This window comes from Musa acuminata, chromosome BXJ2-7 (assembly GCF_036884655.1).
Source record: "Musa acuminata AAA Group cultivar baxijiao chromosome BXJ2-7, Cavendish_Baxijiao_AAA, whole genome shotgun sequence".
NCBI lineage: Eukaryota > Viridiplantae > Streptophyta > Magnoliopsida > Zingiberales > Musaceae > Musa > Musa acuminata.
Window position 1 is genome coordinate 11375179 of NC_088344.1, and position 15446 is coordinate 11390624.

The 15446-nt window shown below is 42.3% G+C and overlaps 2 protein-coding genes across 2 annotated transcripts; one reads left to right on the forward strand and one right to left on the reverse strand.

The window, feature by feature from the left end:
- Positions 1–9476: 9476 nt before the first annotated feature.
- On the reverse strand, positions 9477–9935 carry LOC103991895 (histidine-containing phosphotransfer protein 1-like). The gene has a single exon (XM_009411434.3). It carries the CDS (start codon positions 9933–9935, stop codon positions 9477–9479), a length of 459 nt encoding a protein of 152 aa, XP_009409709.2.
- Positions 9936–11430: 1495 nt separating this feature from the next.
- Positions 11431–13760, forward strand: LOC135617218 (uncharacterized). The gene is made up of 2 exons (XM_065117229.1): positions 11431–11682; positions 13140–13760. The coding sequence occupies exons 1-2, from the start codon at positions 11483–11485 to the stop codon at positions 13591–13593; spliced, it is 654 nt and encodes a 217-aa protein (XP_064973301.1). The 5' UTR covers positions 11431–11482; the 3' UTR covers positions 13594–13760.
- Positions 13761–15446: the final 1686 nt, after the last annotated feature.

The window sequence follows — 15446 nt, forward strand, 5'->3', positions numbered from 1 at the left end:
TAGTACTGATCACCGTTGGTGAGGATTTGTTAAATATTGTCTTCCATTATCTTTGAAAGGTCTTTAAACCTGTATAGAACTCCTCTCCTCTGCTGGATAGCTAAGAGAAATTTGCTCCTTTCGATTGACATTTCGTCGTCGCTTCCTCGCTCCTTTCGAACGGACTCTAGAGCAGTCCAACTCTCCAACTGCTTCGATCATAAGCCCCTATATGCTGATGACCAAGGTTTGTCATACCCACTCTTGGATTATACCTAGATGAAGCACCGCTCTAGGATAGTCCCTATATGCTGATGACCAAGGCTTGTCATACCCACTCTTGGGTCATTCCTAGATGAAGCACCGCTCTAGGATAGTCCATATATGCTGATGACCAAGGCTTGTCATACCCACTCTTGGGTCATACCTAGATGAAGCACCGCTCTAGTAACTCCAGAAGTCCACCAACTTCGCTGTAATTTGTCACGACCCGAGTTTGATAAGCTAACTGGCCAATAACTCCATTTTGGTCCTTCAATCACGGACCAAAATGCTTAAGCGGGAGTTAACGTAGTACACTCATCAAGCCTTTATAAGCTAATCATACACATTGCTTACTTCCAATGTGGGACTAATGGGATGTTAAAATATCAACTCAATTAGCTTGACGTCCTCGTCAAGGTCCAACATATCCCAAATCGAACCCTAGCATAGTGCATGTGAGGTTTAACTCAGTGGTGGCTCCACGTCGTGATGAGTTCGGACCAAAATGCTTAAGCAAGAGTTAATGTAGTACACTCATCAAGCCCTTATAAGCTAATCAAACACATTGCCCACTTCCGATGTGGGACTAATGGGATGTTACATAATTAGTGCACCATTGTCTGGATCCTGGGCCCTTGCCCCTACTAACACAATCTCCGCTGTGCACCACTTCCTTTATGACAACTTGAATGGCAACACTATGACATATTCTTCAAGAGTACCCGCCTTTGTGTCCTCTTGCCCCATGCCAAGGCCTTCTGAACCCAACTTTGCTTCCATAAGTTGAGTCGCCTTAGTTCCTCCATCAAATGCTTCTCCGAGATAAGGTGCATTACCCAGAAGCTCCCTTTATCTTTGGCACCATGCAAGATGAGTCTGCTCTATCAGAATGAATGACCCATGAAACAACATAATCCTGCTCTTGCCTCTACAAGAGTTCATGTCCTTGACCTCTGTCTAAGGAAAGCACTATGACTCCGCTCAATGTTCCAGCTTCTACACTAGCTCCCTTCATGCAGCTTGGGTACTTCGCCAAGTTACACCAAAGTTGCTCCACTCATCGTTTTTTGCATTGAGTTGATGGTATCCCTCACGCCCACCATTCCACGGATCAGCCCTCCTTTGAGTCCGATCTCCAAATCGACTCCAAGTATACCTTCATTTGTGTTACTTTGGGTCGCTCCCCTACTTGATCTCATAATGCATCCACCAATGCATCCTCTCAAGCGAGATCATACAATAACTTCTCGCTGCTTGCTTGGTCCATTGAGCTTCGTGGGGTTATTGTTTATTGAGGTACTCCTCCTCAACATATGCGGTCTGTTGCACATAATTCTCCCACTGGAGAAGCCAGGATCTATCCCTCTTGATATCTATCCCATTGGAGCAACATCTCTCTTTGTTTCGGAGACCACCATCCCCTTGGACTACTTCGATTTGCTGAACAAACTGCACATTATTCTGCCTCCTACAAATACACTTATTAGATTGCGACTTCACGTTAATACAATGTTAGGACTCTAGCTAGGAGAGTCCTAATTGAGAGGGACATTCATGTAAAACCTACATAAGCTGACCCCTATTAAAGAGGTGAAGTGGCCGGCTAGGGTTAGGAGATTGTTTCTTAGAGAAGAATTAGAAGTTGTAAAGGAATATGAGTCTTGAGTAGAAGTCTTATTAGGAGTTGGTTAGAAGTAGGAGTCTTGAGTAGGAGTCCTATTAGGAGTTAGGATTTAGAAACCCTATAAATAGTCATGTATTCCTCATCTTTTGATAAGTAATAGATGAATCTTTTCTGAAGCCTTTGAGCAGCAAATTGGAGGGAGGAACCCCTATAGAGTTCCAAGGAGGCCGATCCCCTAAAGAGATCAACCCCAAGTTTAGAATGTGCAAGGGTTCTAACACCTGGTATCAGAGCAGCGTTCTTGGTGTCTCGCTGCCCTTCCACAGCCATCCATCAACCCACCACAATCGCCCAAAGCAATTCCCACAATTGCTTAAAAGATCGTCGCCAAATTTCACCGTCATCTCCACCACCACGGATCATCTTTTGATCTCCCCATGAATTGCAACAGGTTCTGGTTTCCTACCTTAGTGCTGCTGCAATTTAGTTATCCTTATTTGAAAATCCTAAAAAAATTATTCCTATATTGCTGCATAAACTTTTCATCATAAAGTTTTTATCTCTATGACGAAAGATACATTGTAGAATTCCAACCGTATAGCACCGTGTGTTTGATCTTGCTACTGTGTTTTTTCTATCCAAATCTCTACAAAATTTTTATGACATCTTTGACACTTCCTAACAGCAGATTTCCCTTTGGTTTTATCAAAAAAATTCTTAATATAAACCATTGATCTTTTACATCTAATCTGCTATACTTGAAAATCTGCACTGTAAAATTTCATCCGTATAGAACTGTTTGTTTGATCTTGATACTACATTTTTTTCTGTCCAAATCTCTACAAAATTTTTATGATAGATTTGACACTTCCTAACAGTAGATTTCTCTTTGGTTTCGTCGAAAAATTCTCAATATAAACCACTAATCTTTTACGTCTAATCTGCTACACTTGAAAATCTGTGCTGTAGAAAATTTCAGCCACATATTGTTGCCTTCACCCATCTATTTGCAATCTTTTTTGAATAAAATTTCTTATACACTTTATAGATCATCATGGCTTCCATCTAAGATTAATCTATTGAGGAATTCATCTCTAAAAAGGATTTTGTGTTGCTACAAATTTTCATCGTAAACCGTTGAAATTTCAGCCACATATTGTTGCCTTCACCCATCTATTTGCAATCTTTTTTGAATAAAATATCTTATACACTTTATAGATCATCATGGCTTCCATCTAAGATTAATCTATTGAGGAATTCATCTCTAAAAAGGATTTTGTGTTGCTACAAATTTTCATCGTAAACCGTTGAAATTTTTCAACGAGAATTCTGCTATCGCAACTTGCACCAATTTTCTTGCTATTACTGCTGAAATTTTCTTGATCAAATTGAACATCCTTGCTGTTATATAAACTAAGATATTACTGTCAATTCCCTCCTCAAATTTCTCAAGTTTTTGGTAGAAATTTTATCGAGAAACTACTGTTTCTTCGACGACAATTCTGCTCTTACAAGACAGCAAATCTACCACAGATCCAAAACTTTCATCCACAACCCTAAAACTACCCAAACTATACCCTCAAACTGCACTCAAAACAGCCACAAAATAAGCCTAAACCGCAGCCTATATCCACCAACCCTTTCAACCATCACTTCTCTCAGCCTATACATGCCTTTAACCCAACAACAAAAGAGAGATCTTAACATCATAGATTTGGGGGCATATACTATGACATCTAAGGAGGCAATCAATGCTAAATTTGAAGCCTTGGAGGCGCGAATGGAGGATAAGATTCGGACGTTCTTTACCGAACTCAGATTGGGCCGACCACTAAGCCCGAAGAAATCATATCAAGGAGAGAGCTTTGCCCAATCGCACCAAGCCCGAAGAGATGACTTCCAAAGGAGGGGAGGCTCTATAACCGACCCCAACTATCTATGCATGAGATTGAACTTTCCTAGATGGGAAGAAGGAGACCCGATTGGTTGGATTTCACGTGCGGAGCGATATTTTCGGTACTACAAAATTGTAAATGCATTTATGGTGAAAATTACAGTTAAATATCTTGAAGGGGATGTCATATAGTGGTTTGATTAGTTTGAACACACATATGGAGTCCTTTCATGGCGATAATTCAAAGAAGGATTGCTGATCCGCTTCAGACCAACTGATTACGAGAATATTGACGGACAACTAGCAAAGATCCGACAAACCTCCACCATTCAGGAGTACCAAACCAGGTTTGAAAGGTTATCTAATCAAACTCGTGATTGGTCTCAAAAACAGCTATTGAAGACCTTCATTGAGGGCTTGAAGCCGGAGATCCGAGGAGAAGTTAAAGCGCGACAACCATATACGCTTATGGCAGCCATCTCTTTCGCACGACATCAAGAGGAGCAATTGAACCATGAAGCTCAGAGGACTAGGGCCGCTCCTCAACTAGTAATATTGAAGCCCTCAGCCCCCCTTACTGTCGACCAAGTCTCTACACCAAAGAGTTTAACAAGAGAAGAGCTTCGGGAGCGATATGCGAAGGGGTTATGTTGGCATTGTGACGAGCGGTGAGCATCGCTGTAGTAAAGGGAGACTTCTTATGATTGAACCAATAGAAGAAGAGGTCATTGAACATCCAGAAGAGAACCTTGAACATGAAGAAAAAGATGCAGGAGAAGAGCCACAACCGACCGAAGTTACGGTACATGCACTAGTCGGCTACTCAAACCCACAAACGATGAAAGTTGGAGGCATTCTCAAACAACAACCGATCACTGTTCTCATCGACACGGGTAGTACTAATAACTTTCTAAACAGTAAGGTTGCTATCCAGATGGCCTTACCTATCGAGAATTGCAGTAGGTTTGACGTTAAGGTCACCGATGGATGGATTTTGAAGTATGATTGTAGGCGCCCGCAAGTGAAACTGTTGCTAATCATGAGGCCTTACCAAGAGATAATTACATATTTCTTCCTTCTCCCTCTTGATGATCATGAGGCCATGCTCAGAATTAAATGGTTGACGACATTAGGTAATATTTCTTGGAATTTTATGCATCTAATTATGGAATTTTACAGTAAGGAGAAACATGTGATATTGAACGGGAAACATGGGGGCGACGTAACGATGATTTGCACACAACAAATGGATAAGGTTTTGTATAAAGTATACAGTGGCTTTTTGGTACAACTTGAGTAGCAAACTAAGGGAGAGCCAATAGAATTTGAAGATCTAAACCCACTTCCTTTGCTTGTTGAATTTTTAGATACATTTGACGAACCGCACAACCTATCTCTTCCCCATCGGCATGATCATTATATAATGATTCTTTCAGGCAAACCTCTAGTAAATACTCGGTCATATCAGTATCTACATCTCCAAAAGGATGAAATAGAAAGGATTATAAAAGAGATGCTCAAAACAAGAGTTATTCGACCAAGTTGCAACCTCTACTCTTCACCGGTGCTACTTGTACGCAAGAAGGACGGAACATGGCGAATATGCGTTGATTACCGAGCTCTCAATAGCATAACCATCAAGGATAAATACTCTATTCCAGTAGTAGATGAATTGCTAGATGAAAGGGAGCATAAATCTTCATAAAGTTGGACCTTCGATCCGGGTATTATCAAATGCGAGTGTACGAAGAAGTTATACCGAAAACTGTCTTTCGAACACATAACGACCACTACGAATTTTTACTTTCTTCAACAAAAGGTGGAATATCTTGGGCATATCATATTAGAGGAAGGTGTGGCAGTGGACCCCTTCAAAATTGGAGCAATGCAAAACTGGCTGACCCCGAGAAACATAAAATTACTACATGGCTTTCTGGGTTTAATAGACTACTACCACAAGTTCGTGAAAAACTATGGAAAGATCACTACACCACTTACTTCCTTATTGGAAAAAGATGTCTTCCAATGATTGGACAGAGCCTCCATTGTCTTCGACAAACTTAAGGCAGTCATGATGACGACGCCGGTGCTAACACTACCAGATTTCAACCGACCATTTATTATTGAGGCCGACGCATTTGGAGTCATAATTGGAGCCATTCTCATGCAAGATGGTTGACCACTCGCATACACTACAACGAGGTGGAGACCCTACTTGATTAGTCGACGATTTCAAATTAAAACTGACCATAAAAGCCTCAAGTACTTTTTGGAGCGAAAGATATCATCCCCAGAGTAGCAAAAATGGGTAACAAAACTTCTTGGATTTGATTATGAAATAACTTACAAAAAAGGAAAAAAGAATGTTCTTACAGATGCGCTTTCGCAGCTACTCAAACAAGCTGAAGTTTTGACCGTTTCACTTCCGACTAACGACTTCCTTGAGGATATTAAGATGAAATGGCAGGAAGATTCAAAGACTAGTAAGATTACAAAAAAATTGGAGGAAGCACCAAGCTCCGTGGCTCATTACAATTGGGACTCAAAAGAATTACACTATAAGGGACGCATTGTGCTTATGATAAATTCTACTTGCATCTTCACGAGCAGATTTTAGACAAAATTATTTCATATGTAGGGTACTAAATTGAAAAGGAGTACGACATATCACCCATAAATCGACGGACAGACAGAAGTTGTAAATAGGTGCTTGGAGGTAGCCCAAAGCCACCCACCAAATATGACTATTCAAGGAGAACTCCAGATCCAATCAAGTGCCATTATTGATCGACGGATTGTGACTCGACGACGACGACCCACTACTAAAGTGCTAATACAATGGGTGAACCTACCAACAAAAGATGTTACTTGGGAGAACTATGATGACTTGAAGATCAAATTCCCAAAATTCATAAATCGTCAGCCTCGAGGACAAGGCTGATTTAAAGAGGGCGGGTCTGTTAGGACTCTAGCTAGGAGAGTCCTAATTGAGAGGGACATTCATGTAAAACCTACCTAAGTTGACCCTATTAAAGAGGTGAAGTGGCCGGCTAGGGTTAGGAGGTTGTTTCTTAGAGAAGAATTAAAAGTTGTAAAGAAATAGGAGTCTTGAGTAGAAGTCTTATTAGGAGTTGGTTAAAAGTAGGAGTCTTGAGTATGAGTCCTATTAGGAGTTAGGATTTAGAAACCCTATAAATAGTCATGTATTCCTCCTCTTTTGATAAGCAATAGATGAATCTTTTCTGTAGCCTTTAAGTAGAAAATTGGAGGGAGGAACCCCTATAGAGTTCCAAGGAGGCCGATCCCCTAAAGAGATCAACCCCAAGTTTAGAATCTGCAAGGGTTCTAACATACAGCCCCCGCTACACCACTTAAGGCCTAAAAACATGCTGAACTCGATGCACACTTCGGCCTCTACGGACATATCCTTCACATGCCGAAGAGAAAGTTTCAATGCTCTATAGCGTCGGGTTTCAGTCGCCTTGGGATGGCTACGAACATTCCATCATCCGCATACAAGCCCATGCATGAGTACCGAATTATTTGAGTTAGCAATTCCCCTCATATCTGTGAGCTTTGCATAACTTTTTCGGTCACTAAGCAACTCATTCCATCTTGCATGGTCTCATCCTTTTACCAAGCGCCTCACTTGCCTTGAGCACCATCAAGTATAGTTGTCAAAGTTGAACCGTAGCTCAAACTCAGCCATCCCAACCTTTGTGCGCTCCACATTCTTCCAAGCTTACTTGTTCTCGTGGTGCCTCTTGCGCGAAGGGTTTGTTATTCCTCTAAATGACAATCTCAGATGCTCGCTCCTCTGAGCGACCCCTTTCCCTATATCTCCATGCATGTTTTCTCCCAAACGGTCGCGCATGTGCTAACTTCCCTCAACGCAGCTTAGTTGGTTTTGCCTAAGTCGTGCGGCATACTTGCGTGTCCGTCCGCAAAGGTCAGCCTCCCCGAAGCCTCCCATGGTCCCTTAGAAACCACAAAAGAGAAAACAGGTTAGAGAAAACACCTCACTCGGGATCCACAAGCAAACATTTCCGAAAATACTTCATAGACAATATATTATAAACAGACTTTACAATCTCTGAACAGTTACACAACAAAGGGTCAAAATGATCCATTACGGATCGAAAATCTCTCACAAGTGTCCACATGACATAACCTTTATTTACAAGCCTAAAGCGACTGTCAAACCCAACTAAAATGGGACTATTAAGCCTTCGGTCATCTCTCTACATGCTGTGCAAAGTATGAATATATCAAAAGGCACGGACATACATAAGCATTAAATCAAATATCCTGTTTTGAAGTTTGCCCGTGACATTCTTCCCCACTTATTCCTTTGACGTTCTCGTCGAAGCCTTTGCCGACACTATAACTTTAGTGTGGGGTTGGCTAAGTTGTGTTGATCCCTATTGGTTCTTGCGGATCCTCCAGATGAAGGAAAAGACAATCCTTACAATACGTCAGTTTCTCAAATGCCTCATGCTGCTTGAACTGGATGGAAGCTTGATGTAGCTTTAACGAGCATCGCCTTGCAAACTTCTGAACTTTTGGATGATTCATCCATAAAATTTACCTATTGACTCTTCTTTCACTTAATTGTCACTTTCAAGTAGGGTTCGCATCACTTCCGCTTTTGATTGACATTTCGTTGGGAAATGAAATGAACAATCTACTCTCAGTAGCACTGATCATCGTTGGCGAGGATTTGACAACTATTTTCTTCCATTATCTTTGAAGGGTCTTTGAACCTGTGTAGAGCTCCTTTGCTGGATAGATAAGAGAATTGGGGTATTCGATTTCGCCCATTCTTTTAAGAGTTGAGAAGATAAATATTACTAGATTTCGCATGTCACCTCGAGGTTGTACTACTCATGCGAGCTGGTTATGCAAACATCTTGATACCAACAATCACTTAGATTTCCCTCGAAATACAAGCCAAGAAATTAAATCCGACAACAATCCCTAGAGACCCAACCCCAACGACCAGGATGGAGAAGAAAATTCAAAATAGGGCAACTCTAACCTGGTGGATCGGGGGGTACATCGAGTTGGTGCAGACGGGGCACTCCAGCAACTAGCAACTGATGCACCTTAGTCACCGGGCTTATAACCGGCGCCGGAAAGCCGCCGGCGCAGCCGATGATGGTTCCGCTCCCATCGCCGTGGGGCTTCAAGAAGGGGTGGGGAACGTGGGCGACCTCGTCGTCGTCCACCATCCCGTCCGACACGGAGATGCACTCGATATTATCCGATTCCATCGGTCAAAATAAACCAAGGAGAACCAAAATGGAAGCGCCTTTCCAGATTCAACCCCTTCTTCCTGCCCTCTCTCGCGCCGGGGAAGACGCGTTGCCAAAATTGCAATGCGAGTTCCACACCCTTCTCTCCCCCCTTTCGGGAGCGGGAGCGTCGCTCGCAGATGCCTTGGTCGCCGCAAGCACATTTAAATCGAAGTAACACTAAACGTTGCACGGAAATGAGACACCAAATTGAACTGTCGACTTCTCCTTAATATGTTTTCAATCGAGGAACCACCTTATCCTTTTACTCTTATCTACCACATCAGAGAAACACCACAAGTTTTTGACTTCTAAGTCACTCAAAAAGAGACGTTTCCACATGAGTGGGCCACAGGAAGCTGCGAAAGCAATGACAAGCAGCAAACAGCATGAACAACTGCTTTGGCACGTACGACTGTTGCTACTGCGACAACAATGGGACTGATCCACCAGCATCCAGAATCTCCGTCTCCATCTCGAACAGAGTTTCCATCTTGCGCTTCACCAGGCGATACTCCTCCGTCAGTTGCTGCAGACATTTGAGGCAACCTTCTTTGCTCCCCTTCTTACAGCAGTCGTGAAAGGCCATGCACGAATTTTTGACTCTTTTAGCACCTATGCTGGCACTGCTGCCTGTCAACTTGCGGACAAAGACATCCAATTTCTCGAAGTCCACGTCCTGCTGATCTAGGATAGAGCGTAGTTCATTGAGGAGCTTCTCAGAGTCTTCAAGGAAAAGAGTCCCAACCTGAAGAACAAACTTAGGTTCGCTCTCATCCTTCAGCTGCTGCAACTGTGTGTACTGATCGTCCAGAAACCCGTCACGGTAGACAAACGATGCGAACTCAATGTATACCCTTCGCAATTTATGCAACTCCATGTCTCCTCAGCTATGCAGCAGGGACCAGGCTTCTTCCAGGGAGGGGGAGCTTCTTCACCTTTTCAAAATAAAGCAGCTGTTCGGCAATACGACTCCCAAATTCTCATTCAACGCATCCAATAAAAAGAACAGCAATGGGAGACAAATATTGTATGTCTGTGTGCTCATAGTGTATCAGCTATATATTGGATATTCATGCTAAATTTAAATTTAGAGAAGTAACTTTGAGAAACATATATCTATGCAATTTTTCCATTAAAATGAAAGACAAGAAGCATAAAAATTGCAAAAAAAAAAGAAAACTTGCTAATTATGAACACACAACACACACAACTTTTTATGTGATACCAAGGCAGCTGGAGACGATGAGCTGAGTTGAAAGCCAAGTAGTAAAATGACTCTCCAAATGCTGAATGATGAGCTTATTAACGTAGAAGCGTTCAAGTCAACTAATAAGGTTTTCCAAGACTGACCCACTCTCTCTGTAAAATGATTTCGGAACTGGTTGCTTAAACATCAAGAACAGAGAAAACCTATAATCACAAATAGAACGCATGCAGCAAGAAAACGAACCAACATTTCACAAGCAAAGCCAGCAAAAGCCTCCCAAAACCTTGAAACCATCATCAGATAACAGATTAAACGCCTCCTCTGATCCGAAAGCCGACCAAGAAACATACAAAACCTAAAAGAAAGCAAGCCCACGTGAAATAATCAACGACCAGATGCGGTGGAACGTTCTTGTCGCGCTGATACCTTCGACGCGTGGTTCATTCGACAAGAGTGAGAACCGTCCCGCATCCAAGAAACGATTAATAAAGACGGAAACCTAATGCAGACCGTGTAAGAACAACAAGGTGCGGCAAATGGCATCAAGAAAGAAGGCTCCGGCTGGATCTGACTTTCTTGATGCTCCGCAACAATGCAAGGTTGCAGAGCTGCAGAGAGCATCCGAAGATCGAGAGAGAATACCTCCTGCAACGAGTCCGGCGACCGCGGGAACGAACTTTGACCCCAAGAACGACGGTGGAGAACACGAGAATACCTCCGACCATGGAAGGGAGAGCGAGAGATGAAAGGAGTCGAAGCGCCGGAAACAGAGCGAGAAGTGGGAAATGGGGGGAGAGAGTCCCGTTCGTTGGCGCTACAAAATGGCTTGCGTCTACGGTGTTAATACCGTGCAGTTTATGTCCATCCTGCGACACAAATTCCGTTCCACTGCCTCGGTAATCATACCGCGAATGTGCGTATACCGTTCATTTCGCGTTGCTCCTCAAGTACACTTCCAGTTAAGCTGACTCGTTAGGTCGTCCATCCACCTAACGACGCGTAGACAGAGACATGGCGGGAGTCACGTGGATCGCCATGTGGCATAAACGGGTCCGGATCCTTGTTTGGGCCCGAGTCCACTGAGTCGTCCAAACACGGCCCAACTCCCACATTAGTGTTGTCCGGCCCGAACCAACCGAAAAGTCAAAAAGGGACGCAAAGCCTCGCTCCCCCTCGTTCCGATCGATCCCTTCGAGCTCGGGGGGCGACTTGCAGCGATGAATCGGCCCCGCGGCTTCACCCTCCTCGCGGTTGTCCCTCTTTTGTTGGTCGTAGCCGGTGCGATCGAGTCGCCCCAGTACACCGTCGTACACTCCGAGTCGGACTTCGAGGTGCGGTTGTACAGGGAGTCGGTGTGGATGTCCGCTCCCACCGACGAGATTTCGTTCGAGAAAGCCACCAAATTCGGTTTCCACCGGTAGGAGCAATCACAATCCCCTATAGTTATTGCTCATTTAATTGATCCTGAGATGATGTTTACGGTGTAGGTTTTGATATATTTGGGAGAATCATATCAAAATTAATTCTTTTCCACTCTTCAAATAAGCATTTCTGCTGGAAATTCGAGGTCAAGTTAATTCGACGATAAAATGAGCCATGCCTCGTCAAACAAGCGCAATATTGGACACCAAATAGAAAAATAAAATGCTTTTTTTTTTCTTTTTTCTGAAGAACACCCATGAATTGGACCCCTCTCCTGATGTTTCTTAATGATCATGAATGAGACTAGAAAATTCGATTTCAGAAAAGGAACAGAAATTCATGGAACAGCTTATATCTTATGATATGCACTTATTCACTTAGATTTTCTTAGACATTCTGGACCTAACAATTCTTGTGCTCCATGTCCATGGGAATCGTTAAATCTTTTAATACTGTATTTTTCATGCATCGACTTTACACCATGATAGCTGAGACATTATGGCTTATGTTGTTTGAGTCAACTTTGAAGCCATTAAGAGAAGATGGGAGTGCGAGATTTTTTGTTTTCCCTTTTTTTCTTGGATTTGCTTTTTTGGTGTTCAGTAAATGGGGAAGAGCCGTGAAGGTTCGGAGATTGGTAATAGTCGACTATGATGATTTGGACTTAAATGTAGAGTTGACTCAAACAACATAAACCATAATGTCTTAGCTATCATGGTGTAAAGTTGATGCATCCAAACAGATCTCATTAAGAGAAAATGGGGGTGTGAGATGTTGTTTTCCCTTTTTTTCTTGGATTAGCTTTTTTGGTGTACAGTAAATGGGGAAGAGCTGCAAAGGTTCGATGATAGGTAATAGTCGATTATGATGATTTGGACTTAAACGTAGTTTGCTGTTAGTGTCATATACCTTGCATATGTTTTTCGTTCCCTCTGAGTTAAAAGCAGTAAAATCGAGCATATCCGTACTATGATTTTCCCTTTATATATACCTTGCATATGTTTTTCGTTCCCTCTACGAGTTAAAAGCAGTAAAGTCGAGCATATTCGTTCCCTCTACGTGTTAAAAGCCGCTCTCCTAAATCGATAACTTTTTATCTTTATCAAAAGTTGATTGTTTTGTATTATCTTTTGCCACAACGTTATTTGAAGTCTTATCTGTTATAGCCGTGCAAGTAAATTTTATGTACACTCAATAGTCATTTTTTTTCTCCTACACTACCATTCAATGTTGATCACTACAATAAATACGATTTGATACTTTTCCTATTCAGAATTTCCAAGGATGCACTTCTGTTTATTGTTGTGTTGAGTTGTTTCCTTATTATGAGCATAATATTGAAAAATTCTGGTGAAAATTTCATTGATCTTACATCTTTGGAATCTCTATCATTTGTACTAATTTTGTCGATGTTGGTCGACATGCTAAATCAGGCTCTACTTATTTTGTCAGATTATTTCAGTACATCCAAGGAGCTAATCTAAATTCCTCGAGGATCAGAATGACTGCCCCAGTCTTAACAAGCATTGTTCCAGGCGCTGGCCCTCTTCACTCTTCAGCCTACTTTGTGCGGTTCTATATACCAGTGAAGTTCCAGGCATCCCCTCCTGTTCCTCTCCCCGAGTTAAACCTGCATTCTGATAGATGGGGAAGTCACTGCATCGCAGTGAGACAGTTTTCTGGTTTTGCTCGAGATAGCAATGTTATAAAGGAGGCAGAGAAACTTGCTATCAGCTTGAGTCAATCTTCCTGGGCCAATCTGACTGAATTTTCCGACAAGAACGCATACTCTATCGCCCAATACAATTCCCCATTTCACTTCATCGGTCGGGTCAATGAGGTTTGGGTAGATGTTGGTGGATCTGAAGTACCAGGTTGTGAATCAAGTCATGCCTATACATACTAAGCCTGTTAATCCATTTTTCAACTGTGACATGGACATGTAATGCAGTATTGTACATGTATACTTGAAATGCTTTCTGCAACTCTCGTATGTACACTGACTTGTTCTCGTTAAGAATGTAAATCAGACCTCTTTTGTTGGCCAAGAGCGACAGAAAAGAATTTCTATGATATCTGAGTTGTATCTGATGTGTTATTCCTGTTCTTGTCAAATATTTATGGCATGATATTATTTGAAACAGTTAACTGCAAATATCCTACTAGACCTTGTTCTATGTAATGATGGTGTTGAATCGAATAACATAGGAATGTTTGAAAAGAGAATTAACACCTAATCATTTGTTCTGATACCATTATATTGGCAAAATGAAAGAAATCAGCAGTTAAAAGTCAGCTGTTTCGTGACCAACGGTGATAACAAGAACTCACAAGCTTGAGAGCAAGAGAAAACAGACCTTCTCACATTTAAATAAAAAAGGAAATAAAGTATCACCAACAAATCAATAAAGAGAAGTACATCATCCTGCAATGTAATGCTCCTCTACAAGTTTAAGTTCCTCTACAAGTTTAAGATAAACTTGTAGAGGAGCATTACATTGCAGGATGATGTACTGTGACCGACAAACTTTTAAACAGGATGTTCGATTTATTACTTATGTATATCCATATCTTTTGGCATGTTCATACTTTGCACAGCATGTAGAGGAAAGATCGAAGGCTTAATAGTCTCATTTTAGTTGGATTTGGTGGTCTTCTTCGGTTTGTAAATAAATGTCATGTCATTTAGATACTTGTGAGAGATATTCGATCTGTAGTGGATAATTTTAACCCTTTGTTGTGCAACTGTTCAGAGCTTGTAAAGTCTGTTTGTAATTTGCATTGTCTATGAAGTATTTCCTGGAATGTTTGCTTGTGAATCCCGAGCGAGGTGTTTTCTCTAACCCGTTTTCTCTTTTGTGGGTCCTAAGGGACCATGGGAGGCTTCGGGGAGGCTGATCTTTGCAGACGGACACGCAAGGGTGTCGCACGACTTAGGCAAAACCAACTAAGGTCGTGACAGATGATATCAGAGCGGGACAAGCACTCATAGAAACACTTGACGTGCAAACGTTGGGGACCTAGCGGAGCTGCGTTGAGGCCAGTCAGCACACGCGCGACCGTTTGGGGGAAAACGAGCATGGAGATGTAGGGAAAAGGAGTCATTCGGAGGAGCGGGCATTTGAGATTGGCATTCAGAGGAATGGCCAACTCTTTGCGCAAGAGGCACCACGAAAACAAGCAAGCTGGGAAGAATACGGAGCACATAAAGGTTGGGATGGCTGAGTTCGAGCTACGGCTCGACGTTGACAACAATACTTAATGGTGCTCAAGGCAAACGAGGCGCTTGGTAAAGGATGAGACCATGCAAGGTGGAATGAGTTGCTCAGCGACCGAAAGAGTTGTGCAAAGCTCACAGAGGTGAGGGGAATTGTTAACTCGAAGAATTCGGTACTTATGCATGGGCTTGTATGCGGACGATGGAATGTTCGTGGCCATCCCAAGGTGACCGAAACTCGATGCCATGGAGCATTGAAACTTTCTCTTCGGTATGTGAAGGATACATCCATAGGAGGTTGAAGTGTGCAGCGTGTTGTCACGGACAAACTTCTAAACAAGATGTTTGATGTAATGCTTATGTATGTCCGTGTCTTTTGATATGTTCATGCTCTGCATAGCATGTAGAGGGACGACCGAAAGCTTAATAGTCCCATTATAGTTAGGTTGGTGGCCGCTTTAGGCTTGTAAATAAAGGTTGTGTCATGTGGACATGTGTGAGAGATTTTTGATCTGTGATGGACCATTTTACCCTTTATTGTG

Bases quoted from the DNA above. Each gene is read 5' to 3' on its own strand.
- LOC103991895 (XM_009411434.3), bottom strand. From the start codon at position 9,935: ATGGAGTTGCATAAATTGCGAAGGGTATACATTGAGTTCGCATCGTTT.
- LOC135617218 (XM_065117229.1), top strand. From the start codon at position 11,483: ATGAATCGGCCCCGCGGCTTCACCCTCCTCGCGGTTGTCCCTCTTTTG. The intron at 11,683-13,139 runs GTAGGAGCAATC...TTATTTTGTCAG, and splicing joins ACCAAATTCGGTTTCCACCG to ATTATTTCAGTACATCCAAG.